Source organism: Barbus barbus (assembly GCF_936440315.1).
Source record: "Barbus barbus genome assembly, chromosome: 47".
NCBI classification, from domain to species: Eukaryota; Metazoa; Chordata; class Actinopteri; order Cypriniformes; family Cyprinidae; genus Barbus; species Barbus barbus.
The window spans coordinates 18,318,674-18,345,791 of record NC_136725.1 but is presented as its reverse complement, the minus strand read 5'-3'; the positions used below and the strand labels follow the sequence as shown (position 1 = coordinate 18,345,791).

The 27,118-nt window shown below is 38.2% G+C and overlaps 3 protein-coding genes across 7 annotated transcripts; all 3 read right to left on the bottom strand.

The window, feature by feature from the left end:
- Positions 1-5,157: 5,157 nt before the first annotated feature.
- Positions 5,158-6,177, bottom strand: LOC306866146 (trace amine-associated receptor 13c-like; the record flags this gene model as incomplete). The annotated part of the gene is made up of 1 exon (XM_079411200.1): positions 5,158-6,177. The coding sequence occupies exon 1, from the start codon at positions 6,166-6,168 to the stop codon at positions 5,158-5,160; it is 1,011 nt and encodes a 336-aa protein (XP_079267326.1). The 5' UTR covers positions 6,169-6,177.
- A 5,210-nt stretch (positions 6,178-11,387) lies between these two features.
- On the bottom strand, positions 11,388-14,850 carry gltpb (glycolipid transfer protein b; the record flags this gene model as incomplete). Its single annotated transcript, XM_079411196.1, has 5 exons — positions 11,388-12,934; positions 13,182-13,332; positions 13,899-14,032; positions 14,141-14,199; positions 14,745-14,850. 5 exons carry the CDS (start codon positions 14,848-14,850, stop codon positions 12,752-12,754), a joined length of 633 nt encoding a protein of 210 aa, XP_079267322.1. The 3' UTR covers positions 11,388-12,751.
- LOC306866136 (ARF GTPase-activating protein GIT2-like) lies at positions 14,754-26,633 on the bottom strand. 5 transcript variants are annotated; one of them, XM_079411188.1, is made up of 21 exons: positions 26,455-26,633; positions 25,126-25,259; positions 24,312-24,424; positions 24,121-24,226; positions 23,896-23,982; positions 23,416-23,546; positions 21,880-21,974; positions 21,747-21,792; positions 21,495-21,546; positions 21,272-21,344; positions 21,084-21,181; positions 20,885-20,996; positions 20,657-20,799; positions 20,432-20,584; positions 20,106-20,315; positions 19,819-19,908; positions 18,895-18,977; positions 18,612-18,803; positions 17,810-17,873; positions 16,598-16,789; positions 14,754-14,850 (listed from the first exon to the last, which is right to left on the bottom strand). In XM_079411188.1, the coding sequence occupies exons 1-20, from the start codon at positions 26,507-26,509 to the stop codon at positions 16,610-16,612; spliced, it is 2,217 nt and encodes a 738-aa protein (XP_079267314.1). In that variant the 5' UTR covers positions 26,510-26,633; the 3' UTR covers positions 14,754-14,850; positions 16,598-16,609. The 5 variants fall into 5 exon arrangements, with proteins under 5 accessions (XP_079267314.1, XP_079267313.1, XP_079267315.1 ...); XM_079411187.1 differs by lacking the exon at positions 14,754-14,850 and having other exon boundaries at positions 14,909-16,789; XM_079411189.1 differs by lacking the exon at positions 14,754-14,850 and having other exon boundaries at positions 14,909-16,789; positions 21,495-21,543.
- Positions 26,634-27,118: the final 485 nt, after the last annotated feature.

Below are 27,118 nucleotides of genomic sequence, written 5' to 3'. Positions count from 1 at the left end.
CTCCCACACCCAAAAGGCGAGTTCTTCTCTTTACTTTCGGTGCCCTGGAGACACACATATCACCTTGGAAATCTCACGACTCCCCTTTTGGGGGGAGTCCGAGCTCCTGGCAGTTTTAAATCCAGTAACTTTTAACTTTGTCGATTCACTTCGGACCAATCAACCCATGGCTGGAATGACGAAGCTTTCACTCCTAAAGGAATTCATCAAGAATCTACGCATTATACATGCACCAGGACACTTTACTCAGCACCAACAAAACCAATATGCAAGTAACCACTTGTTAACTATTTAGATGCGCTTCTAGGCGTCGACCCCTTTTAATTAAGGTGATGTGATTCTCCGATGGTTCTAACAGGTTGTGTTTAGCTGATGTGTTTACCAGCCATTACTCTCTACTCGCTTGCGCTCTCTCTCTCTCTCTCTCTCTCTCTCTCTCGTGTTGGCATCTATGTTTAATGTGCGTATGTTTGTGTCTAGTTTGATATTGCATGTTCCCCTGTAGTGTAATTTTATAAACATCCATATGTATTCACGCTTGGTTGTCTGTGTTTGCTGATCACAGAACGAGGTCACTTCAACGTTCTGGTTTTGTTACATGCTCTATGACAAATTTATTAGGGAGGAAATTATTTTTTGTGGCCAGAGAAATTATTTTCCTTAGAGTCAATAGACGATTAAAACTGTCCGTACTGCGGATGAACAAATCATCTTATTGTACTATTAATGCTATAATTCCTGAAGATGAATATATAATTGATAACAACCCATTATGATTAATTATGTTCATCTCTCATCATCTTTGAGCTAATTTGCTACACTACATAAGCCATGAACTTCCTCTCTCTCACTGCCGAGTATTGTTTTGCGTTTATCGCTCACCTAGCGATAGCTACTTTATGGAGCCAGTTCCCGGTCTAGTTCATAGTTCCTAGTTTAGTCTAGTCTTGCCTTGCCTGTTTTCCTGTGTGAAGATCCTTGCCTGTGTATTTCGGATTGGCCTATCGTCTTGCCGTTTGGACTCTGTTTGCCCCTGTCTGGACTATTGTTTTTGTTTATGGATTACCCCTTTTGTCAAGCCCTCTGGAATCTGTTTGCCGATTGTAGACCCATGCTTGTTCTAGGTTTACTCTTTGTCTTGCCTGTGTTGTACCTGTTTGCCATTATCTGAACCTTGTCTGTTTCATGACCACGTCTCTTATTAAAAGCTAAAATAAGCTAAATGGATCCACACGCCTCTCGTTCCGGTCATCCCGTTACACTTAGAATGTTTAGACCAGTGTTTACTGTGAAATACTCTGATCATGAATATATGTAGATGTTTATAACGTGCTTAACGTAGTTTCTCAGATAGAAAATGTTTTTATACTGTATAAAACATACAAAGCATTCTTGTGTTTATGACTACAAAATCATGTTTTTTACATTATTTTTTAGGAGTTATGAGTGGGCAATATTAGTGATTGCTAATGTAAAAATAGAGTCGCTCCTCATATGAACATGTTAACAGGTTTGTTTTTTGGGGGTTTTTTTGGTGACCAGATACCTTGAAGACTTCACTTCAAACTGTTTTTCTCTGAGAGGGCAGTACCAACATCAGATATTCAACTATACTGGACACAAATATGGTAAAAATAAGCTCTGTGACTACTGATGATGGGGCCATTTTTTCTAGAATCTATGGAAAAAAGCAGCAAACACACTGGAAAATACCAGGTATGGTTTACTTGTTTCAAAAGTTGAACAGGATCTGTTTCCAGGAATGGCATATGGGTGCGTGACTGTTCAAGTCTCAAGTGTTTAGATCAGTGTGCTCAATAAACTGCCTTTTACCTTCACTGTGTATATTTGGATTATACTGTGTTGTAAATAGAACACAAATAGTCAAAACCCACATTATTTCAATCTCCTCACTTACTTTCTTATCTGCCTCACAGTCACCTTGATGGGCCATTAGGGGAGGGTCTTTTGTCTCTCAGGTGTGAATCACTAAATATTCATGGTCATTGTTACTCCCTCGCATATGGCCTTTAACACAAAAATGTCTAACAAACGTTAAATCAATAAATAGTTTTTCTGTGAACGAGTGAACAGGTTTTCAGATCATTTTATAGCAAAAACTCTAATCTACCACATCCAGTTCTCAAGTCTTGTGAACAAATGGTCTGTATGTGTTTCAGGGCGTTATTTAAGTGACTTAAAAACAGCAACAGTATAAAAGTAGCCCAGTTCTGCGGGAAAACCACAGACTTGGCAACAATGCTCATAAGCATGTTGTCTTCTATTGGATTACAGCCATGCGGACTCAATAACAGTCTTGTGCTAGTGCCACACTGGTCAAAATGGCCATTTGTTGACTGATTGTATGTTCCCTAGGCCTGAATCCATTTGAGAACCTCTGGGAAGCTATGTATCAAAGCATCTGAAGCCACCAAGTAACACACCACAGACAGTCCAGGAGCTCACTGATGCCCTGATCCAGGTTTGGCAGGATATCCTCCCAGGACAGCATTTACCATCTCATCAGGAGCATGCCCAGACATTACAGAGTGCGTAGAGGCACATGGGGAAAATATTCATCTGACAGAGTTGACAAAGTGGCGAAAACCTGAATTTGTAGTCATTTTAACTAATACCCTGAATCAATCAGTTACTGTATTAAAGTCAAAAACAACAAACAGTATTTTATTGTTTATTAAATACTCACATTTAAGTATTTTTATATATCCTTGGAACACAAATTATCTATTTTCTCTCATCTCAGAACACTGGAACTTTTAAAAACAGTTATATGAACAAATAAAACAATTCGTTGTTTACCTCTATCCATTTACATTCGCCAAGATCTTAATATACACATTTAAACATCTTAACAGATGATCCAAAAATGATCAGAACACATATCATCAGAATACAAACTAACTGTATTATGTATACAGTGGATATGTTTTATACAATGTTATGTGTTCCCTCTGCCTTATGTTCCCTGACTCTTATGTTATGACCCTTATATTATTGACAAATTTGGCATTTCTTTCCCAAAACAAAAGGAGTTAATGTAATAGCCATTTTTTTCTCTCTTGATGCTAGATGCTAATAGAACCTGCTTCAGGAGAATAAGAGTATCTAAATATTTCTAATAATTTCCTCAGATATTGGATGTTGTTGACATACCATGGTTGTGACACAGGAAATATTAACATTAGGACTTAGCATATTCTAAAACTATAAACCTTACCAGAGCATGTCTGACACTACTCTGTAGAGGTGAAATGTGGTAAGGGGGTCACATTAAGTTAAATTTTAACTTTAAGAAACCTTATGAAACATGCACGTGTCAATGAAATACAACCTTGATACGAGATATTATTGTTTAGTTTGATAAAACAAGCTTTTTTTCATCATTTAAAAAAATATTGAAACCTTCTCTGTGGACACACTGTTTTAGATGTAGAGAGAAGACAATAAGTGTCATAGATTTGATATAGTAATGATAAAATTAAACTGAAGGGGATAATTGATTTAAATACATTATATTATTAATCCCCCATAACATTTACAATTGAAAATATTTTCATTTAAAAACCTATTAGTAGTTCAAATTGCTGGACCTGTTTTGTCCCATGTTTCAAGAATCAGTGATTTATTTGTTTTCCATTAAATTTTCACTCTTAGCCTGGGTTACCCAGGTTAAACATAAGACCTTTGTTCAACTTCGCAACACAAAGTAAGATATTTTGGATGATATTCAAGAGCTTTCTAACCCTCCATAGACAGCAAGGAAACTAGCATATTGTGTCAAAAATGGTCCTTAATAAAAAGAGAATGCTTTTTGTGGGCACAGAAAACAAAAATAACTACTTTATTCAACAATTATTCTCCTCCATGTCACTGTCCTCCACCCTTTTGGAGAGTATCACTATGCATAAGTGTGGTGCTGCTAACGTAGAACACATATGCGCTGAACCTTGTTTACGTGCAGAGGAACACAATATGCATGCATCAAGGTACCCTCCATAATGGCACTGGGGTGATGCAGAGGAGAAGAATTGTTGAATAAAGTCATTATTTTTTGTTTTCTTTTGACGAAACTTCTACTTCAGCTTATATTTTAGGCAATCAACTGGCTAACTATTTCAAACACTGAGCTTGACCAGTAAAGTTAAATCACAATTATTCACAGCATCTACTTTTTTTCCCCCAAAAAATCATCTAACATAAAATTTGGTATTTCATTTGTTATTTAAGGATTTGATGGTAAAATCAAAGTTAGATGTCAAATGTCAAAATATTCCTCCATATTTTGACATTTAATTTTCACAAAAGGCATTTTAAATATTGAAGGTTTAGTTCACCCCAAAATGAAACTTCTGTCATCAATTACTCACCCTCAGGTCGTTCCAAACCCGTAAGACCTTCGTTCATCGTTTGAACACCAATTAAGATATTTTTGATGGAATCTGAGTGCTCTCTGACCTGCAGCAACGCAACTGTAATGTTCCCAGGTACAGAAACATAGTAAGGACATCGGTAAAACAGTCCATGTGATATCAGTGGCTCAACTTCAATTGTATATGAATTGTACATAAAATATATGAAGTTTTGTTGTGGTTGTATTGGCTGTGATGTTTTTATTGATCAGTTTTTGTCATGATGTATTATAAAATTTGTCGGTTTGTGAGGTTGGTGCTGCATAAATTGCCCTGTGAAGGGACAAAAAAGATATTGCTACAATGTATTAAAACTGGTGTTATGATTATTCATCAGATGATACATTTTGTTTACACATACACACGCACGCACAAACACACACTATGTATTCATTATAATGCCTTAAGAATACCCTAATAACCCTTACAATAAATGTGTTACCATACTTCTTGTGTTGCATAGATATTGTGTAGAAGAGGACTATGAGTGGAATCATGGCAAACTTCATTATTCTAGTTATTCAAAGTATGCAAACACAATTTCAATATTCAATAGCTTTCCATCTTAAATTTTAGTGCAAGCATTCATACCAGGCCTGTTGTGCAGCTCATTTGCATCATTATCACTTCAGAGGAAAGAAATATTCAATATCCAGTTTATGACATAAGATAAAATGGGTTTATGCTTTGCCAGTTTGACAATTGAGATATAAATCACAAAAAAAAATCACGAGTGATGATCATTCAAAACATTAACCAGAGAAGATGCTGGATTAAATATTTGACGAGTTAATATGTGTTTAACCGATTTTCTAAACCAGGGGTAAAATAAAGCATAGATAATAGGATTTAGACATGAATTTATATACAAACACCATGTTAGAAAATCTGATGTGGCAGATGAGACTTTGGTTTCTGTTATATACAATATATAATATGGAATCCAGCAAAGCAGATAAACTGTCACAATGATTCCTAATGTCAGAGCAGCTTTGCTCTCAGATTTCCTCCTCACTGAACCTTTCATTTCACATTTGCCACCCTTCATCAGGGTATTTATAACTTTCACTTGCTGATGTACAACATAAAATATCCTCAAGTATAAAGTTATTATCAGGGTACAAGGAAACAAGAAAGAAATTATTAGATCAGTAACTCCCAAAACAAAATTCAGTACAAGGGGACACTCTCCATAACACACATCTGATCTGTGTGACATGTCCACAGATCCGTAACTCACACCAACACTATTGTAAACTGAGGAGCAAAACCAACAGAGACAAATGCTCATTAAAGTTTTAGTTGTGGTTATTTTCTTTGGGTACAGTAAAGGGTGACACACAGCAACATAACGATCAACAGCAATCAAGACTAAATTACTGAGAGATGTTGAGATAAGCAGTCCCATGATGATTAAAAAGCATCTACAGAAAGTGTGTCCAAAGTACCAGCATGTCTCAATCAGATTTATGGCATCCACAGGCATCACAATAAGACCTAAAAACATATCAGCCACAGCCAGAGAGAGAATGATCAGGTTGGTTGGAGTGTGAAGCTTCTTGAAGTGAGAGATGGAGATGATCACCAGCAGATTCAGAAACACAGTCCATGCTGACAGCAATGAAAAAAACACATACAAGATATTGTATTCGTGACTGGAGCGTTCTCCCTTGATGCATGATGAGTTAATGGCAGAAAAGCAGTATTGAGTCTCGTGATCCTCTGTCTCATAGGCCATGAGTGAGTTTCCGCCTCTTAGTTTGTCCTTTCATTTATATAGTGTCTGAATCAGTCTGACCAACCCATCTGCCACCCACTCTAATGCTGCATAATGACATTAAAAAAAAAAATAAAAAAAAAAATGTAGTGAAAATTAGGGAGACAATTTTTCAATTCTGATTTTTAATATCCGTTTATGCAAGAGACAATGAAAATCATGCATTTGGAGCAGAAAAACTAAATTATTATCCTTCCCGCTTCTCTCAAAAGAGTCTGGATATTTGCTAACAGTAAAGCCTGCTTGTGTATATTAGGGCTGCTCAATTATGGCAAAAATCATGATCACGATTATTTTGATCGATACTGTAATCCCAATTATTTAACAAGATTATGAGTGGGCCACATAAACAAAACTTTTTGAGTGATTAATTTAAAGGGGTAGTTGATTGCAATTTCTTTTTTTTACGTTAGTTAGTGTGTAATGTTGGTGTTTGAGCATAAACAATATCTGCAAAGTTACGAAGCTGAAAGTTCAATGCAATCGGAGATAGCATCTTTTCAAATTATGGCAGTTTAATGCCTACAAAAATGGCTCGTAGGGACTACAACGAGTTACTTCCCGGTTTCGTGACATCACAAACCCAGATAAACCCCAGCCTGGGAACACGCAGCGAAGAGGGCGAGGCCATGCTGCACTGCTTTAGAGAAGAGGAAGAGAAAACTAGAGGTGCGCGTAAAAATCTATTCATATATGAATCGCGCTAACGATTCTAACGGATTCACAAGTTTCAAAATCAATGTTCTGAAGCAGCCGTTCTTAATGCTGTTCCTCGCATTCCCCTTCTTTGCACACGCTCTGCATCTATCTCTCTTTTATTTATAATGCAAGGCTAAAGTAAGCTAGCTTTGAAAGCAAGATCCCACCTTCCCTGAAAATCACTTTCCAAAACCACACCTCCTCCAAAACACATGAACAAGCACAGGCAGACAAGGGGATAATCAGCGACACAATCAGTACGTTTACAATAAAATGGAAAACAATAATCTGTTTTTTGATAAGACAGTACTCTGATTAAGAATCTACTATGTAAACATCATCATCATCAACAACAACAACAACAACAACAACATGTACACACCTTAAATCACACTATTACTGTGGTGTAGGGCTTTTTGCTGCATTTTGCGACAGGAAACACACAGCAGCGGTCAACCATTTGACGGCAAACAAAAGAGCATGGCTTCAACAACGCCGTCATCTGTTTGCACGTATAGCATGACAAATAATTAACCTCATTTGAAGCTTTTGTAAAATAAAAAAATGAAACACCCAAAACTGTATATGGCATCATAACGAAGACGAACTATATGTTTAGACCTATATGTGAAATTCTTGAGGGGATGTCAGATGGCGACACGTGGGGACGTAATGATGTGTGTCATTAATCGATCTATGCACTCTAACGTAAAACGTGATGAAAGGAATATTCTAAAAGCAACTTATCTAAACACCTTAATCATAATATTGTCTTATTTAGAATAAGGTAAATAATTAGATTACTGATGCCGATGTAAACATAGTCATTGAGAGATGGCGTTGGTGGAGGACTGAATGCAACGCTGTCACGTTACCTCACGTCTCATTCACCGGTGGTGATGAGAAAGCATTGCAGTACAAAGTGCAGAGCAATAGCGTAATGGAGTGCGCTGATGACGTATCCTGTCTGCGTGAACAGGGCAAGCAGGTAGGACAGCCAATCGTAATGTTTGGACCGAATAATCTGATTGTTTGAACATTCTATGGACCTACACCTTGCAAAAACAATATAAATACATTTAGACCACTTGACTTAGTGATTGCTATCGGGATGTGAAGAGACTGCTTCTAATATACGGTTTTATCCTGATTAAAGCTTTAATGCAGCACGGCAATACATGCTCAACGCTTCTCATAACTATGTGAAAAATATCTCTGTCTATACACAAAGTGAATAATTGGAACAGTTCATTGTTGGAGCTGAGCTGGTGAGCTGATGATCTGAAAGAAAGAGCGAGAGAGAGACAGAGAGAGAAAAAGAGAGAGTGTGTGAGTGAGAGAGATGCAGAGCGTGTGCAGAGCAGGGGAAGCGAGGAACAATATTAAGAACCACTGCTTTAGAATATTGATTTTGAAACTTGTGAATCCATTAAGCCTCGTTCAGACTGTCAGCCCAAATCCGATTTTGTGCATATCCGGATGGAATCTGATTTGAATAACCGATTGTCCACACAGCGTATCGCAACTGTTCAGCTTTCTGACAGACAGACAGCAGCTAGTGAGGCTGAGAAAATTCTCATCCAGCACCTGTAAGATCAGCACTGGAGCTCCTCAGGGCTTTGTTCTCTCCCCATTGCTATTCTCCCTCTACACCAATGACTGCGCATCTAAAGGCTCCTCTGTCAAGCTCCTGAAGTTTGCAGACGACACCACACTTATCGGCATCATTCAGGATGGTGACGAGTCTGCTTATAGACTGGAGGTTGAGCAGCTGGCTGTCTGGTGCAGTCTTAACAACCTGGAGCTCAACATGCTCAAAACAGTGGAGATGGCCGTGGACTTCAGGAGAAACACCCCTGCACTCCCCCCTCTCACCATCATGGACAGCACTGTAACGACAGTGGAGTCATTCAGGTTCCTGGGCACCACCATCTCTGAGGACCTGAAGTGGGACATTCATATAGACTCCATTGTTAAAAAGGCCCAGCAGAGGTTGTACTTCCTTCGCCAGCTGAGGAAGTTCAACCTGCCACAGGAGCTGCTGAAACAGTTCTACTCTGCCATCATTTAATCCGTCCTCTGCACTTCAATAACAGTCTGGACTGCTGAGCAAATCATTGTTACAACCCTCCCTACTTTCCAAGAACTGTACTCATCCAGAGTGAGCAAAAGGGCTGGCAAAATCACTCTGGACCCCTCACACTCAGCACACTCCCTCTTTGAACTGTTGCCGTCTGGTTGACGCTACAGAGCTCTGAGCACCAGAACGACCAGGCACAGGAAGTTTCTTCCGTCAGGTAATCGATCTCATGAACACCTGACAATTGTGGAACACACACTATTTATACACTTATACATCTAACACACATACTTAGTCTACATTTCAATTTCCACGAGATATACCTGTACATACAAAACTGTCTATTGTAATATAACTGTACATACAATTGTCAATTTGTATATTATTCCCTATTTACTTGTTTATTTTTTTAATTCCTCTTTTTATTATCTGTGTTTTTGTTCTGTCACTGTCATTCTGTCATTCAAGCTTCTGTCACGAAAACAAATTCCTCGTATGTGTAAACAAACCTGGCAATAAAGCTCATTCTGATTCTGATTCATATCCAATTTGTGTGTCCATAAGCGCTCTTTCGTTTTTACAGAATGTGCATTGGTTTCTATGGTAATGCCATTGCGTTGTTATGCCTACGCTAAAAACAACAGTAACTGCAATATAGTTTGCAATACAGATGTTGTCTTATGACATGACAACATGTTGCCGTTGTGGTTGCACTGTATTATTATATTTCGTCTTGTGAGGCAGCAGCAGAAATGCAGGAAGCTGGAATGTGTGGCTTTATTCTGTGCTACCGTCTCCGCTCAAGAGTTATGTCTACTAGCAGTAGCTATATTGTGTTTTTCCGCTTGACTTGCACTTCGCAATGACACAAGCTTGTTTCTGCAAAGATATTCAGTATGTTTTCTGCAAAAACGTCTGACATGTTTACGTTTTACGTGGCGTGAGGACGTGAAAAACCTAAGCTAAATCCGATCTGACCGGTCAGACTGAAATGGATTTCCAGAAATGCGATTTGAATAGCATTCCAAACCACATACGAATGTAGCTTGAAATAGATTTGCACAAATCGGATTTCATGTAGTTCGCTGCCGTTCAAATCTAAATATGATCGGATTTCAATCAGATCTGCACAAAAATCAGATTTGGGCTGACAGTCTGAACGAGGCTTTAGAATTATTAGAAGACAGAATTGTGATTCATATGAATAGATTTTTCTGTGCACCCCTAGTTTTGACGGCATGGCAGCAACTCTTCCTCTTCTCTAAAGCGGTGCAACATGGCCCCGCCCCTTTGTTGCTTGTTCCCGGCGGTGGGGTTTATCTGCGTTTGTGATGTCACAAACCTGGGAAGTAACTTGTTGTAGTCCCTACGAGCCATTTTTGTAGGCATTAAACTGTCATAATTTTAAAAGATGATATCTCCGTTTGCATTGAACTTTCAGCGTCGTAACTTTGCAGACATTGTTTATGCTCAAACAGCAAAATTACACTAATGTTATAAAAGTGAAAATGCAATCAACAACCCCTTTAAGACATAATTGTTGAGGGTGTATGTGAATAATCACAAAGTGTCACATTCTGACACATTTTTGACTGTTTAGGCACACACCGTAAGCTAAAAAATGAATTTACCTGTCCGTGTTCTGTTCCGTCTCGGAGCGCAAGCACAAGAATCCTCCTGAGGAGCAGCACAAATTCTCTTTCGCGCTTTTAAAAACTTGAACAATCTAATCAACTTTAATAAATCAAGCACGTCCAATTTTGCAAAAGTCACGTTACATGTTTTTACAGATTTTCACATGAAATTGGGCTTTTATGGAGGAGTGAAAGTTCACGCTAGAAAGGGGGTGGAATGGAGCACAATAATCGTTTTACCTTGATTATTGTATTTTCTTAATCATTGAAAGTGGAAAACTAAACTGTATTTCAATTAATTGCACAGCTCTAGCATATAGCAAACCTTTTTTCAGCCAGAATTGTTTTTTTTTGGTCTGTAGTTTTGTAAAACTTTACTACAATATTGATTCGGCTTAATTTGCACTTCTCATAAATAGGGTTGCCAGGTCTGTGTAATAAAACCATCCCAATAGGTACCCAAATCTACCCAATCATGTTCTGGGAACAAAATCTCTTACTGGGGGTACCACCATGGTCAAAATGGCATTTGGAGGGATGGGGGAGGGTTCGCTTTAACTCACAGACCAAAAGCAACCCGCAGAAACAGTGTAAAAGTAGCCCAGTTCTGCGGAAAGAAATCATAGACTTGGCAACACTGCTCATAAGTGTGTCATCTTCTATTGCATTGCAGCCAGAAGAACTGGATTACAATCTCCTAACATGTAACGTGTTTCTCTGATTGTCCCCTTCGTGGCGATACAAATGGAATGGTACAATTTTCTTTTCCAACAAAACAATGTTTAATACCAAATATTTATGCTTTACAAAAACAATTTGCATAAATCTCTATTGCATTATACAATGCTTGTATGTTAAATTAATTACTAAAACACAAAAGTGAATTACAAAACACGCACACACATTTAAACTTGACCTGTGAATTACTACAGACAACGTGCCTTACAAAGCCTGGTCTAAAGCCCAAAACACACTGCATGATTTTAGCAATCCTATAAGATTAATGCATGTCACACTGTGCGACACGGATCTAATAAACATGGTTACAACGTGTGTGTAGACAGTATGATGAGGACACCTATTGACAGGTACACTACAAAGCACATTAGGCTACTATATAGTAGAACAAAACGTCATCAGCATGCACTACTGGTAAACAAAAAGAGCATGATAAATCACACTTTAGCAGTTGTATTTTTTTGTGTACTGAAAAATTATGAAGCGGCAAAAGAGGAAGGGATACGAGCTTGAGGTAAGTAGTTTTATGTTTTAGCGCCATGTCACATTTTTATTGGTTGGCCAGTAAACATGGATCGTACCAGCAAACACACTGTGCAGTGAATCTTTTTGTTCACAAGACTGTGACAACAGCCGTCATTGAGCCTCTCAAACTGTACAACACAGGACCACCGATTAGGAGCCATGATCACAGAAATCGATTGTTTCACGATGTCAATCTTTCGTCTGGGATAGCCGAAAATCGTGCAGTGCGTTTAGGGCTTCAAAGAAGGGTGTTGAAAGGAAGGGAGCACACAATAAATTGGGGGTCCTCAACTCTGGACCTCCACTTTCCTGCAGAGCTAATCAGCAGGTGTGTTCGCCTTGAAGCAGCGCTGAGCAGACCGATAACACCAATCGGTCTGTGCAGCGCCGCTTCAAGACAAACACACCTAAGGTCTTCAGGATTACTACAAAGTTGCAGGTAGGTGTGTTTAACCTTGGAGCTAATCTCTGCAGGAAAGTGGATCTTGACGTCCAGACTTGAGGACTCTTGCAATAAGGAAAGGAGCTGTTCATATAGTATGCATTATTGCACTCAAAAAACACTACTGGGTCTTTAAGCAAAACAACCCTTATTTCTTATTTGAAGAATAGAGTTTTTGTTGAACAATGAAGATAAAGCATCCTCACGTCGTGAAACAGCACATCCTCATCCACACTAAACACTAGAAAATTGCTGCTACATTCATACAAGCTTAAACAACTACTGTTTTACAAAAGGACAAGAGCTCTTAGTCGTCACAGAGTCTGTGACCCCACAGTTTTAAGGCCCTTGTAAACATGTCATACGGTGTATGAAAACCACACAGCATTAAAGATAACTTCAGAAACTGAGCTTTTGTAGGATGTTTCAAACTAAGTAGTCCAGTTCAGCATTCATTATGGAATACATTTCATAAATGGCATCTACAGTTGCAGTGAAGTTTATCAAGAACTGACGAATTTTTGCTAAGCAATCCTCCTCTGCAACATCTTGATCCTTGGATAAAGCTTTAAGAAAATCTGACCGGCATGGTGCAGCGAATAATGCAGCCTACAGCAGAACCAAACAAAATGCTGGATAAGCAATCACTGTCTAAAAAAAGCCATACCTTTTACATACCACTAGCTAATGACTTTTCTAATTGTTTGTGATAACTGGGTTTAAAAAAAAAATTATACACAGTAGACAATAGATTAACAAGATAATTCTCTACAAGACTTTTCCAGGCCTCATAACATGGAAAACAAATCAACATGTCCATATTGCCATGCCCACAAAAGCTACAGAAAGCACTCACCTTGAAAACCTTCTGGACTATCCAGCCGTGGTACCTCTTGAGGGCTTGGTCATAGGCTTTAGTGATATTGATGCGAATAAGATTGGGATTTTGCTCATCTCTTTCCCCATCCGCTAGACTTTGCAGTAAAATCTGAATGAACCGCAGGCCTCTACGGAATAGACCAACATAGTTGAAAATCATAAACTGTACATATAACAATATGCACAATTACAATATCTTGTTCCTTAATGATGAAGACTCACTATTAATTTAAGATGAACACATTGAACAGGTGGGCTGTTTTTTTTTTTTTTTTTTTTTTTTTTAAAGCATAGCCCTTAAAGCTCTTGCTACATTTTAATGTAAACAACCCTGCACATAACACAGGTAATGGGATGTCCAGTGTAGACAGTATCATTGATAGTAACAGATTCTATTTGGTTTGGTTTTGACCCGACGCACCCCTAAATATTTAAATATTTTCATCTGCATGCTTTTTCTTGATTGCACTTTATAAATACACTTAAGCAAATATTTTGTGAGTACATCTAGAAAATATAATACAAATGTGATTGTGCAGTTCTAGTTTCTATTAACGTGATTTGTTGTCATCATTTTAGATTAATTTAAAGATATGGACATGGAAGAAACATACTAAAAAAAAATTAGATTGTTGCTGTTATATTTTGGACAATATTAAGACATGCAAAAAGTGTGACTAGGTGAACAAATTACCTCTTTAACCACATAAGCGCCAGTGTGGCTCCAACTTTAGGCCACTCTGAGCCATAGGTGCTTTTCTCGATTAACAGAATCTGCTGAAGAGTCTCATACTTCACTGGATCTGAGTCATAGACAGCTTTAATTTTCTTGTGAGAATTGGGAGGAATTCAGAAAACACCTCAATACATCTTCAAAGGAATTTGATGGAAATGATCCTTAAAAACTGACAAAACATGAATAATTCTCAGACTTACTGTGATGTTTCCATTTATGTCAGCCTTAATCGGTGCAAAAACCTTGGAACCAAGGCAATCTGAAAAATTATTTAATTAAACACTTGGAGTAGAGAACATGTAGAGAATCAAATAGGTCTTTTTTGTTTGTGTAAATGCACTGTTAAATGCACCCAGTTATACTAAAATTCTACTAAACTACCAATACTATAATATACTAAAACTATAACTAGACAAGCCTAAAAAAAAAAAAAAAACTTTAAAATACACCAAACGTTAAAACAGGAATTAACAGCAACAATGATCATTTGTCGACACCGTGTGGTATAACTATCGAAAACATCCATTAACTCCCGCTGCTGGAAGACAACGGTTCTGTCCATTCAATATTTAATGACCCTATTGTTGTTTATTACGCAGGTTTGGACAATTTAGACATTCAGAAGTCCAATAAAAAAATAAAACGCAATGGCATATGAAAAATTACACTGATGCTTCCAGCCCTATTTTTCCATTTAAAATCAATGTATTTGATCTATAGGCTTAATCAGGCCTTAAAGGAGTTACAACACACATACTTTTTGTAACTTCCGACAGTGAAATCACATAGAAGTTAACGACTCACCGAAAAAAGGTGGCAGATGAGAAACTGTCTCCAGAAATGTTTTCGTAGGGATCTCGTTGGTGTCAGGCAGCGGCGCAAACTGCTGATCTAGCAAAAGTGCCATCATCTAAATAAAATATAAATTGCTGTAAATATAAATAGTATGGCTTTTTTTTTTTTTTTTTGCACGCTTCGTGCGTAATTAGTCTGTAGTATTGTGGAGAAAAAAAAAAAATGTTGCACAGGTATGAAGAGCCACTGACAAAATGACCGACTGGAGGAAACAAAACCGAAAGGAGTTCAGTGAGGCCACGTTAATAAATCATGCCCGCATTTTAAATACCCTTCCTGGAAAGCTTTAGACTTAAACAGTTATAGTTACTTAACACTTGTGACAACACCTTGCATTCAGAGCAGTTTAAGTTTGGATGTCATACTACAGTATGGGAAAGTATAATTATATAATGCAAATAACAATGGATATGATTTGAATACAGTTAAAGTTTATTATATTTAGTAACAAGACTTTAATTGAAGCAGCATCAAGTGCATGATGCATATCCCATATGAAGGCCAATATGACCTTCTGAACTGAGCAGGTAAGTGCACGTGTACACATCCAGCAGATATTAGAGCAGGAAATCAGACAAACTTGCACCAGATTAGTTGCATACATGACTGACAACTAGCAGCTTACATATATAACTTGTATATAAATATAATACATGTACTGAATAATACAGAGCGATACCACATAATACCGGAATCACTAACACAGCAGCTGGTGGCCGTTAGGCAATTGTTTGTGTTATTTGTATTATTTCAGACAAGGCAACAGATAAACACATCCTTTAGACACGCAAATTAACAAGAGCATCCCTAAAACATCAGGCGGAGTGAATTCATAGAAACAGGATTTCATTTTGCAGTTGTTTATGAATAAACTCTTGACATTCTCTGATGACCCAGATGAAAGAAAACCTTCACACACACATGCCTAGGATTTAACCGCAAAGAGCACAGAAACTAAAAAGGAGTAAATTTGGACTAGATTGCATTGAGGCACAATGAGTGAAAAAAAAAAAAAAAAATACTACTTATATTGACAATGACAAACATGACATTGTAAAATCTTGAGCGACATGTCTCCATTTGTGAGGGACTATATATTTAAGTGTAGAACAGACACCCAAGCACGCACGTGCTCTCTCTCTCTCTCACACACACACACACACACACGTGAGGTATAACAGCTCACGTACCAAAGCACTCCATGATACTATACACTCTGAATACTTAATGCAACGGCAACACCAGCACAGGTAAGGTAGGATTTTGCAGCGAGGCTTAAGTTATTTATTGCACAAGAAATGAGGCATTGTATGTCCTGACATCTACATCACGGTCACATGTTGAGTGAGCTGGTTTTCAAGACAAAGAAACACTTAATACACCAGCTGAATTTCAGCAATAACAGCTATATATGATTTCCGGTTTTGTCTCACTTCAACTTTGTATGTGGAATATTTGAAATGTGCAGGTATTAAATGAGCAAAGGCCTTGTTCTGTTTATCCACAAACAGGAGCAATACAGACATAACAAATCAGTTAATTAGCACCATGGGAAGCAAAACAAATATTAGTTTACATTTAAAAACGGCACCATAAAGCTAGGACAAAAAAAACAGGGTGTTGATTATCAAGGCTTAGTGCCCCAAAAGTTATGTTAGTGTATGTACGCATAAAGTTAAAAAACAAATTCATTATTTGCAGTAATACAAACCAAACTGTGCTGTGTTGGTCATCAATAATACTGGACAATATAAGAGCAAATAAAAATACATGGTGAAACATTGAAGAGGACAGGCGCTCACTTGTACTGTAACTCAGTTACTGTCTTTGGTAGTCACAGTAACTAGTTGTTTAGCCGCCTTGGCAATGTCGTAGGCACACTGAATAACCTGCTGGGAGTCATGTGGCGTGGCCTTTTGACATTCGCCCTGCAGCCGGCTGGCACTGGAGGTCAAGAGGCGCAACGACCCACGAACGGTCTCAGAGGATGGCCTCTGTAATGAGAGACAATTTCAGAACCTTATTAACCATTTAGTGCTTGTTGTGAATGCAAAAATATTAGACAAGGCTATAAATAGATATATTCTTCATTAAAGGGGTGGTAAACACTTTTTTTCTAGGCTTGATTGTGTTTATGGTGTGCAGTCTAACGTTAATGCTTCATTTAAAAAATATATATATTTTTGGTGTGTTGTGATTCTCTAAACCGCCAGTACGCATCTAAAGGTCACGCCCCTCAGCTCAGCGGCATGTGCTCCTGTGTTGCATTGTAAACAATGACGTCGTCAATATTGCTTATCAGTTTGAGCCCGAATGAGACGCAGAGAATATTAGTGAAGAGGATCACGCAGAACCTGTGCAAAGCACGGCTCTATACAGGACGTTTCAGAATGGTATGTTTTTTGTTTGTTTTCGTCTCCATGAATCCATGAACTGTGTTCCAGTCATACACTTTGTGTATAGATAGAAACACAGTTCATGGATGGAGCTGACGAGCTGATGATCTGAATCAGGAGAGAGAGAGAGAGATGTAGAGCAGGGGGATGCGAGGAACAGGATTAAGAACCGCTGCTTTAGAATATTTATTTTGAAACTTGTGAATCCATTAGAATTTCTAGAAGACAGAATCGTGATTCATATATGAATAGATTTTTTCGTGCATCCCTAGTTTTGATGGCATGGCAACAACTCTTCCTCTTCTCTAAAGCAGCGCACAGGGCCTTGCCCCCTTTGTTGCATGTTCCCGGGGGCGGGGTTTATGTACATTTCAGGGTTTGTGATGTCACCAACCCAGGAAGAAGCACGTTGTAGTCCCTATGAGCCGTAACTGTAGGCATTAAACTGCCATAATTTTAAAAAGACAATCTCTGTTTACACTGAATTTTCAGCGTTGTAACTTTGCAGATATTGTTTACGCTCAAACAACAACATTACACACAAACTAAAGTTAAAAAAGTGAAATCACAATCAACCACCCCTTTAAGTCAATATTTCCTTGTTGGCTCAAGGCTTACCTTAGGGAATAATGTAGCCATTTCTGTTACTGCTACAAGAATTCTCTCTGAACACAGGACAAAGCTTCGACAAAGAAATACAATGAAAAATGTTATTTTTTTCTTATTAAATTGATAAAGGATCATTTAAATTATGATTCAAATATTACCACTTTATTCTTTTAATTTATGATTACAAAAAAATTCTAAAAATGTGGAGAATCAGAACCAAACATGCATCTAATCATCCAAACAAACTTGATTCACACTCACAGCCTTAAATAAATCACAAAATGATGCAAGCATCCATCATATTAAATGAGTGGTTCTTGGTGGTAAAAACCACCTAGAACAGTACAGCAAACTCAGTGACTTTTTTTACATTGTGAAAGGAGAGCTGAAGTGCAGATCTGGGTGAGTGAAATGCTAACCTATGGTATCGTTCTCCCATGAATGCATAATGATCGACACTGACCGGAGACTCAATACCAGCTCAAGTCAAGCAACAAAAGCTCAGTGTTCAGAATATTACATCCAAATGACTGTTCCTGATACTTATGTGAATACTGAACACACTGCATGGTGTAAACTCTTGGTGAAGCATGAGCCATTTGTGAATCTACATGTGTGTTCTTCCATCTTGGTCATGTGTTATATCCCAGCTGTGTTGACACAATTCCATCCCTTGCTTAACAGACAAAGGAGACACTGTGTCCCCAGGGCTGATTGCCATTGGAGTTTCCGACTGGAGGCTGGAAGACCATTTTACGCTACTAAACCTACCCACGCTGTCGCCCAAAAAAGGCCAGACTAATTTTCTTACCTCTCATGTTTTTTCTCTTGCGCAGCTCTTAATAATTCCTGGATGTTCTTAGTGATCAGCTCCGTTTTGCTGATGACATCCTCTGTGCAAGGTAGAGATGAGTCACACTCACCCTCAGATGAGGTTTCTGATTGTGGCACTGTACCATCGCCCAGCCAGCCGCTCGCCCTGGAAAAGTTACTCTGCATTGACCTGTGGGTAAAGTGGAGGTTCAGTGTCAACAAAAAAAAAAGAAACATTTGAATACATGTTTTATAAAACAACAAGAGGTGCAAAGACAAACCCAGATTCGTCCATCTCAACGTGGTTCAGTGCATTATCATAGTCACTTTCTGGCATGCCGCTCTGGGCGTCTAATGTGGATCCCTGTAACAGGAATAGAATCATAGTGAGCTTTCTACAGAAACAAGGGATGCTACCTGTTACTGACAACTGGTGCTCACTCAGCTTAAAGCTTGAAGACACAGCAAACCATCATGCTTTTGGTGTAGAATCAAAACTTCAGCATAACAGAGCTGTAAAGTAAAGCCAGATACATACTCCATGCAAGCAGTCACACACAGACGCTTGGCCAACACTCTGTAAAAACGTTCTTGCATTACCGATCCAATAACAAACCCTCAAGACTCAAGGGGGCGATAGAGTTACCTTCAAACATCTGCCTTATTTATCTGCCCTGTATTATTATATTCAAATAGCTAGGTATAAACATGTTAACAGTTTAACTAACTTTAACTTGCTCTATAAGACTCTCTTCAAACCGTTGCATGGCACAAGCAACACCAAGGTTATGGGTTCAACCGACTATGAAGGAACTGATAAAATGTATACGTTCAATGTTAGCTGATTCAGATAAAAGCATCTGCTAAAACGTAAAATGTAAACGCAAGGATTACATTCTGATACATTTCAAAACGATGGACGACATCAAACTTGTGTAGCTAGAAGCATCTGCATTCACATACTTGCATAGAATATGTTTTGGGTCTGAGATATCAGAGAGCCAGTGACTGCTTTACACATCAAGCAGAGTTGTGAGTAATGTTAATGGCTGGCATCTCTCGCTGTGCATACGGTTTAACGTTAGTAGTCCATCTGAGGAACATGTCCATTGGTTGGACAGATCTGTGGTTCATGCACTGAGTGAATGGGGACAGATAGAAGAGAAGCCCTTTTCAACAGCCTGTTCACTGAGCAGGTACTTCACCCTTTGGGTTATCTCATCCCAGGACCAGGACAGAGTTGAGGGGAACGTGGGAAGGGAGGAGAAGGCAGTCACCGAGGGACCCTTCCCAATCTAGAAAGGGTTCAGATTATGTTTTGAGTGGGCAAAGGGATTTTTTTTTTTAAATATGAATGTATAAAAAGAGAATAGGGACTATCAAAGCATACCTCAAGTGATGATTCACTGGGTTACCAAATGAGTGAAAACCAAGGAAATAATGAAACAGGAGTGCCACAACCAATTCTGGATTCGATTTGGTTTGTACTTACATTTGACGGCAGTGGTTGAAGAGTCAGGGTTGTGTCAGGGCAGATGGCTTCTCCTCTAGGGTGGTATTGCCTTAGACCCGAGCCGGTCTCATACATCGACATGGCCCTATAGCCACGTGGAGGTGCCCTATGCGGGAGGTCCTGCGGTCTTGCCAAACTGTTAGGAGTCTGCCATTTCAGAGTGCTGTTCTCATTCTGGAGGGAGTTCAACTGAAACGAAGGCACCAAGCAGAGTCAGACATTTGCAGCAAAGGTGGAAGTGTTGAGCAGGGCTGGGCGATACGGCAAAAAATGAAATCGTTTTGAGTTGTGATCTGACTGCTTACCTTGCTCTGCATGAGTCTCAACTCCTCACCAAGATGGCAGTTGACCTTGAGGAGCTGTTGGATCTTTGCTTCGGAGGCAGTGAGGGCACTTTTGACTTCCATGAACTCCTGCACAGTGATGGGGCTGTCCGACAAGTCTGAAGATTCTGAGCTCTGAGAGGAGAGATCACAGTTAAATTTGATGCCACACACACTACTGTACACCCAGAGAAACTCCTGATGTACCTTGGTCCGCTCATCTTTTCCTGATGTTGGTTCTCGCTCTGTATCCTCATCGGACGCGACGCTGTCATAATCAGGCTGATCCATCTCTGGACTTTCACTGCCATGGCGGTTCCCAATGTCCTTCAGAATTAACTCAACATTATCTGGGCAGAAACAAAGAGTGGAAGTTGAACTTTATGCATTATACAGTCCACGATAAAAGAAAAACCCAAGACCCCCTTTAATCACCTTTAAAATTATCAGGAGAATTTCCTTGCTGACGGCGCTTGGCATCAGTTAAAATATCAACAACCAGCGTCGCAAACTCATGTGCATTGAACCTTGCAAGCTTCTGACGTCCCTGCAAAATAAACACCATGAACAGGGGGAAACTCAAACATTATTAAACAAACTCAATCGTTTTAGAAGGTGATCTTTGTCAATGTACCTGATTCCTAGTGGAGGAATATTCAGGGTTTACAGGGAGGAATGGTACTACTGTGGTGTCCGTTACCAAGGTGCTGTGGTTCTGAGTCGCAAGCCAGACTATAACCGCAAAAGAAGAATTACACCATTCAAAATGTTGGTATAAAATCAGAGTTTATACTTTAAGAGAAAAATGGACAGAATTCTAACCTGCATCCGTTTCTCTTCTGTCAACTTCATCATAAACATCCATGGCTAGTTCTTCAAACTGATGATTACTGAGCTGAGAGCAGCACAACAAAGTTATTATACAAACAGCAAATCTCAGGTGTCAAATAGTTGTCGTAATAATAAAAATGTAATAAACAACCCAGAATGTGTGGACACAAATTAAGGTTGAAATCCAAAAACAGCAGACTCTTGTACAACTTACCGATTGAAGCTTTTTCTTAGCTGCTTTGGCCAATTCTGACAAGTCAAGACTGCTGTATGTAAAATAAATAAAACATTATAAGAGCTGTTATCATCTGATCAAAACTTACTCTAACAAGACCAACAAGTCCTGTTTCCATACTTACACATTTCTTATCCAAATGGAGCCAGCAAAGAAAACAAATGATGCAATTAAGGATTATAATCAAAAACAGATAAAGAGAGGTGTGATACAAAAGGGAGCTTATCCTACCTGTCTGCTATCTGAGGAATTATAAAGTGTTGACCATTTTTATGATCTGAGAAAAAAAGAAACATCTTTTCAGGCTCTCAAGTATTTGAGGTACATGCTATATACTGTTATTAGAGAGATACTTATGACTGACCTGGCTTTCTTCCACACAGATAGAACGCTAGTCTGTCTGTCAACTCAAACTGGATCTCCACCAGTCTGTCTGCAAGTTCCTGGTGTCCTGCCTGCCTATAGTGGGACATAACAGATAACAGAACCAGGCATGTGATCAGCTACAGACAAAAAAGCAGAGAAATCTGACTACACCCCAAGCCAAGCCCCCAGTTCTTATTATTAAAAATATATATTTTAGCACATTAAAAGATATGTCTTATATTGTAATAATACATACTATTGTCCTGTAACAAATAAAAAGCAGCATTTAATAATCACGATAACAATAATATATTATAACAAAGTATTATTAGAATTGTTATTATTATTAAAGTACCTGCCAAAAGTTTGGAAACATTACAATTATTAATGATTTTGAAATAAATATCTTCTGCTCATCAAGGCTGAATTTATTTGATCAAAATAAAGTAAAAAACAAAAACAAAAAAAAACAGCAATACTGTGAATATTTTTTTAAGTTTTCAATTTTAATATATTATAAAATATGTTATTTCTGTGATGTTTTCAGTGTCACATGTTCTTTTAGAAATCATTACAATTTATTTGACTCAAGAAACATTTCTGATTATTATCAATGTTGAAAACAATTTAGCTGCTTCATATTTTATGTGGAAATGGTGATACACTTTATTTTTCAGAATTTATTTTTTTATTTATTTGCATTTATCAAATATATTAATTAAATTTGTTAATGCATTTATTAAATAGAAATCATTTTAAATGTCTTCACTGACTTCATGCATGATGACTAAAATTATTAATTTCTCTCTCTTTTTTAAATGGTATACAAATGTTTGAGTGGTATTGTTTCCACAAAAATATTAAGCAGCAAAACTGTTTTTAACATTGATAATAATGAGAAATGTTTCTTGAGCAGCAAAAGGATTGTGATACTGAAGCAGATTTATAAACATTTCTAATGACGAATGTTGCATTCACAACTGCAAATTAAAGCGCAGCTAGCACACAGTGAATCGAAACCATGATCGAAACTAAAAACAGTACTGTAACAGCAGCCATGTAGCCCGTCAGACTAACAGTCCATAATTACATCACAACCGTTGCGAATTTTATGACAGCACTAAGCAATCTCAAATTCTCACCGCCATTCATAAAAAAGTACCTGGTCGAGTAACACGTTTCAGCGCTGATTCTACTCGCAGTTGTCGCTTTGAATCATTTGAACGCTTTTTAACTGTCCTGTAGATGGCGCCGCGAGCTCGTACAGCGCTCTCAGGACCATTCCGTCCATGTTTTAGAAAACAATCTTTTCTCAGTTTATTTAGTTAATTGGCATTTGTGCGATTTCCATCATCATGCAGTAACCCCCTCAAAAAAGAAGAAAAAAAAACTCGTCCCTCAGAGGTCGGAAAATACGGAAATCCGTATTTATACGAAAAATAAATAAAAAATAATCACATCCCTGCATAACATCAAACATAACTGAAAATGCTGAATCTGTATTGTTGCTCCCTCAGATCTGCTTCTCTCTCACCTGGCGTAGTCAATAGGAGTCTTCCCAGAACTGTCTGGTGCTCCGGGATCTGCTCCATACACAGTGAGCAGCTCTGCCTGTAGCAGCTGGCCTGCTTTAGCAGCTACATGTAATGGAGTATTTCCTTTCTCCTGAAGAAAACAAGTGACGTGGCATTCATTGGAGTAATTCAGTTAAGGACAATTCAACTTAATACCTGCTATGGAGCGCTTTGATTAAACAGCAAACACTGCAAAACAATGAAACCTTATTCCACCTTAGCAGTGGATTCATATCTATATATACAGTCATACAGAATGCAATATTTACCACTTTGGTCAAAATTGATCAAGTATCTACGATCTATCCTTTGGCAGACTGATTGGCTCAAGTATGCTCAGATTTTTAAGTTTCAGTGTTGGTACAGATACGGTTTTTAATATGTTGTTTTAATATTACATTAACTAGAACAGAAAATTTTGCAATAACATTGAAACTTACTGGATGGAAAAAGTTAGCCTGTGCTCCCAAAGACAGCAGCCTCAGACATGTTTCCAAATTGCCGGTTCGAACACTAGAGTGAAGTTGCTGAAAACAAGGGTGAATTCATGGTTTATTTGATGGTTTTGGTCTCAAGAACTTGAAGATCACATAAGACATAGATCTTTGTTTAAATTTCAGTTTCATCTCAGAGGTTCCTGTATTATTATATCATTACATTCTTACCTTGCTGAGGTCTTTGGCGGTAACACTATCATCCTCACGGCACGGCATTCGATGAACAAACGCCAGCATTTGATATTTAGCCTTTATGAAATCTGTTTTGTTGGGGCTGAGAGACAAGATAAAGTGAGCATGTTTATGCTGAGAGACTCATTTGGTTCTACACATGATATATCATGATATATGGGACTCACTGGACTCTGTCTTGAGGATTGGCTTTGCGTTTTCCACTCATGATGGAAGATGGATCCAGAAGACTGTGCTCCCAGATTGAATTTGCTCCATTATTGTACAGGGACTTCACCATCTGTGGATAAACACCAAGAACTTTACCTCAACTTTCACTTTACGACAGAAAATGAGAAAAAAACAGGGGTGTCAAACTCAGCTCCTGGAGGGAGTGAGTGCAACAGAGTTTAGTTCCAACCCTGCTCCACCACACATACCTGTAGTTTTTAAATAAGCTTCAAGTATTTGATTAGCTGGATGAGGCCCGTTTTTAATTAAGGCTGAAGCTAAATTCTACATAGCTGTGGCCCTCCAGGAACTGATGCTGCCTCCATGAGCTATCTGAATTATCGTAAATATGAGTGTCCTACCCAGAAATCGGACATGAATGGCCTCTCTGGTCGTATATACAACTGGGAAACTGTAAGATAGCACGTGAAGGCAGCATGACTTGCTCTAGACGGATGTTGTGGCAGCTCTTGCAATTAACCACAGGTCTGAATTTAGCCTAATGCAGTATGTTTTAATATTAATTTTTGGTTTGGCTCTACTGATGCTGGATGTACTGTCTAACGCCATTATCTTGCAGAGTGGTGCAAAACAAACAAAGCTAGAATAGAAACAGAATAAAAGAAGAGGCTGATAAGGGAAGCTGTGCAAACTGCGGCGTTCTATTCCTGTCTGAGGAACTGAGATACAATGCCCCATTTCCTTTTAATGACCCTCAGGAAATGCAAAGCTAAGCGGCTCCCCATCAGAGCATGCAGTATGGCTCTTCACCTGGAGCTGTGAGGAGGGCCACTGAGTTTGGGTCAGGTGTCGGACCTGAGAACTGTGGCGGCCCAGGCCTCTGTGAATACTACAGCATTCGTCACAGATCAGAACTCCACGATTGATCGAGGCCCAACGAGGATCTGAGAGGGAAAAAGAAAAGCTTTGTGAGTCACCAAGTATTGCACAACACCGTAACAAATTCCCCTCAAAAGGCAGATCCTGACATCATTTTCTAGACAGTCTTCCTCCTTAGCCGCATAATGACCCTTACTAAACTTATCTGAGCAAAGCATGTGAGAAATGTATACTGTATAAGCTTTCATTTGTACAAATGGCCATATGTGCTTGTTTCCATTAATACTGAAGAACATTATCACCAGGATTCACAGCTTTTGTCATTAAAGCAAAGGATCTACAGTAACTCATTTAATGCATTTTTTTTTCATAATAACCCAAATTTTTACTGACATTCATTTTTATGTGAGCAACAAATAGCATTTTAAACTGAAGAGTCAAACTGGTCCAAAATAAAGATGGCAGTAGATCATTTAGACCTACTGTATCACAAAACAATGTTATATAAATGTAATATCATAAAAAATTATAATTAATAAGTATATTATAATGTGTTTCATTGCTGTAGATTTGTGTGTGTGTGTGTATATATATATATATATATATATATATATATATATATATATATATATATATATATATATATAAACAGACAGTTCTGCATATTGAGCCACGGAAAACTAAAACAAATATAATGTGTGTAGTGTGTAATGTGTAGGTATTGGTTGTGGGGGTGGGGAAATCTACATATAAAGTGATTAAATTATGAATAAATATTTATTTCCCTTTTATATTTATTTTTATGTATGTGTTTATTTATTTGATGGCAGCTTTGGCTGAAACCAAGTTATGTTGTATATTATTTATAATAACAATAACTGTTATGATAACTGCAGCTACATATTCTGATGGAAACTGGACTCTCCGCATATTGTCTGGTCTTCCCTTTGTCTTATTAAAATTAAGATGGGGTTTTGCTTCGCAGATCAATTATTTTATAAAAATTAAAAAAAAAAAACCGAGGCCCTGAACATCACCAGTTAGCGCTATTTTCCATTGGGAATATCAGGATTATCATTTAACCGCGATCCGTTTTATTCAAGCACCAATATTCATGCATGTAATCCGTAAGGATTATTACTGTGTTTGCCTGACAATAATCTAAAATAAACTAGTGTTATTAACATCTGTCTGAATAAAACCCTACAGAATCAGCACTGTCTGTTTGTGTTTGTTTCATGTTTGTTTTGTTTGTCTTACCAGGCGCGCTGCAGTCCGCGCAGACCTCTCTGTTTCTCGCTCTAATGGACATCATACAGCTGCAGTACACGACAGACTAAAACATTAATGTGAATAACGCATTAATGAGGGGAAGGGACAGATGCGAGGAGGACGCGTTTCCCTTGTTCCTCCTTATTTGACGCCTTTTTCACTTCCTAGAAGAGGAGGAGATCAGCAGCAGTGACGCTCTGCACGCGACCGCTATCAACTGACCAATAGCGTGTTAGTTTGTCGCGTCGTATCGCTTTTAGTTTTACCTTCATAAAAACAAACTAGAAGGTGGAAAAGAAGAACTTATTTTGTAAATATAAGGTTTTTTTTTTTTCATTTTCTGTGGGATTTTTTCCCTGGTAAAAACTCCCCACCACATCGCAGTGTTTTTTTGTTTGTTTGTTTTTTAACGAAAAAACTGTTCACAAGAAGGCGTGTTTGAATGTCACTATAATTTTAACAGATAGTTATTGGCTAAAATATTTGGAGAAAATAAGAATGTAAAATTTTTGGCCACTTGATTTGCCTCCACATCTCTGGTCATAAATTACAAGAATTTGACATTTACTTACCTCACTGTTGTTTTACACAGAAAACATCTGTAGCAACCTTTCTTTGTTCTGTTCATTAGTTAAATGTGTCATTCTGGTGA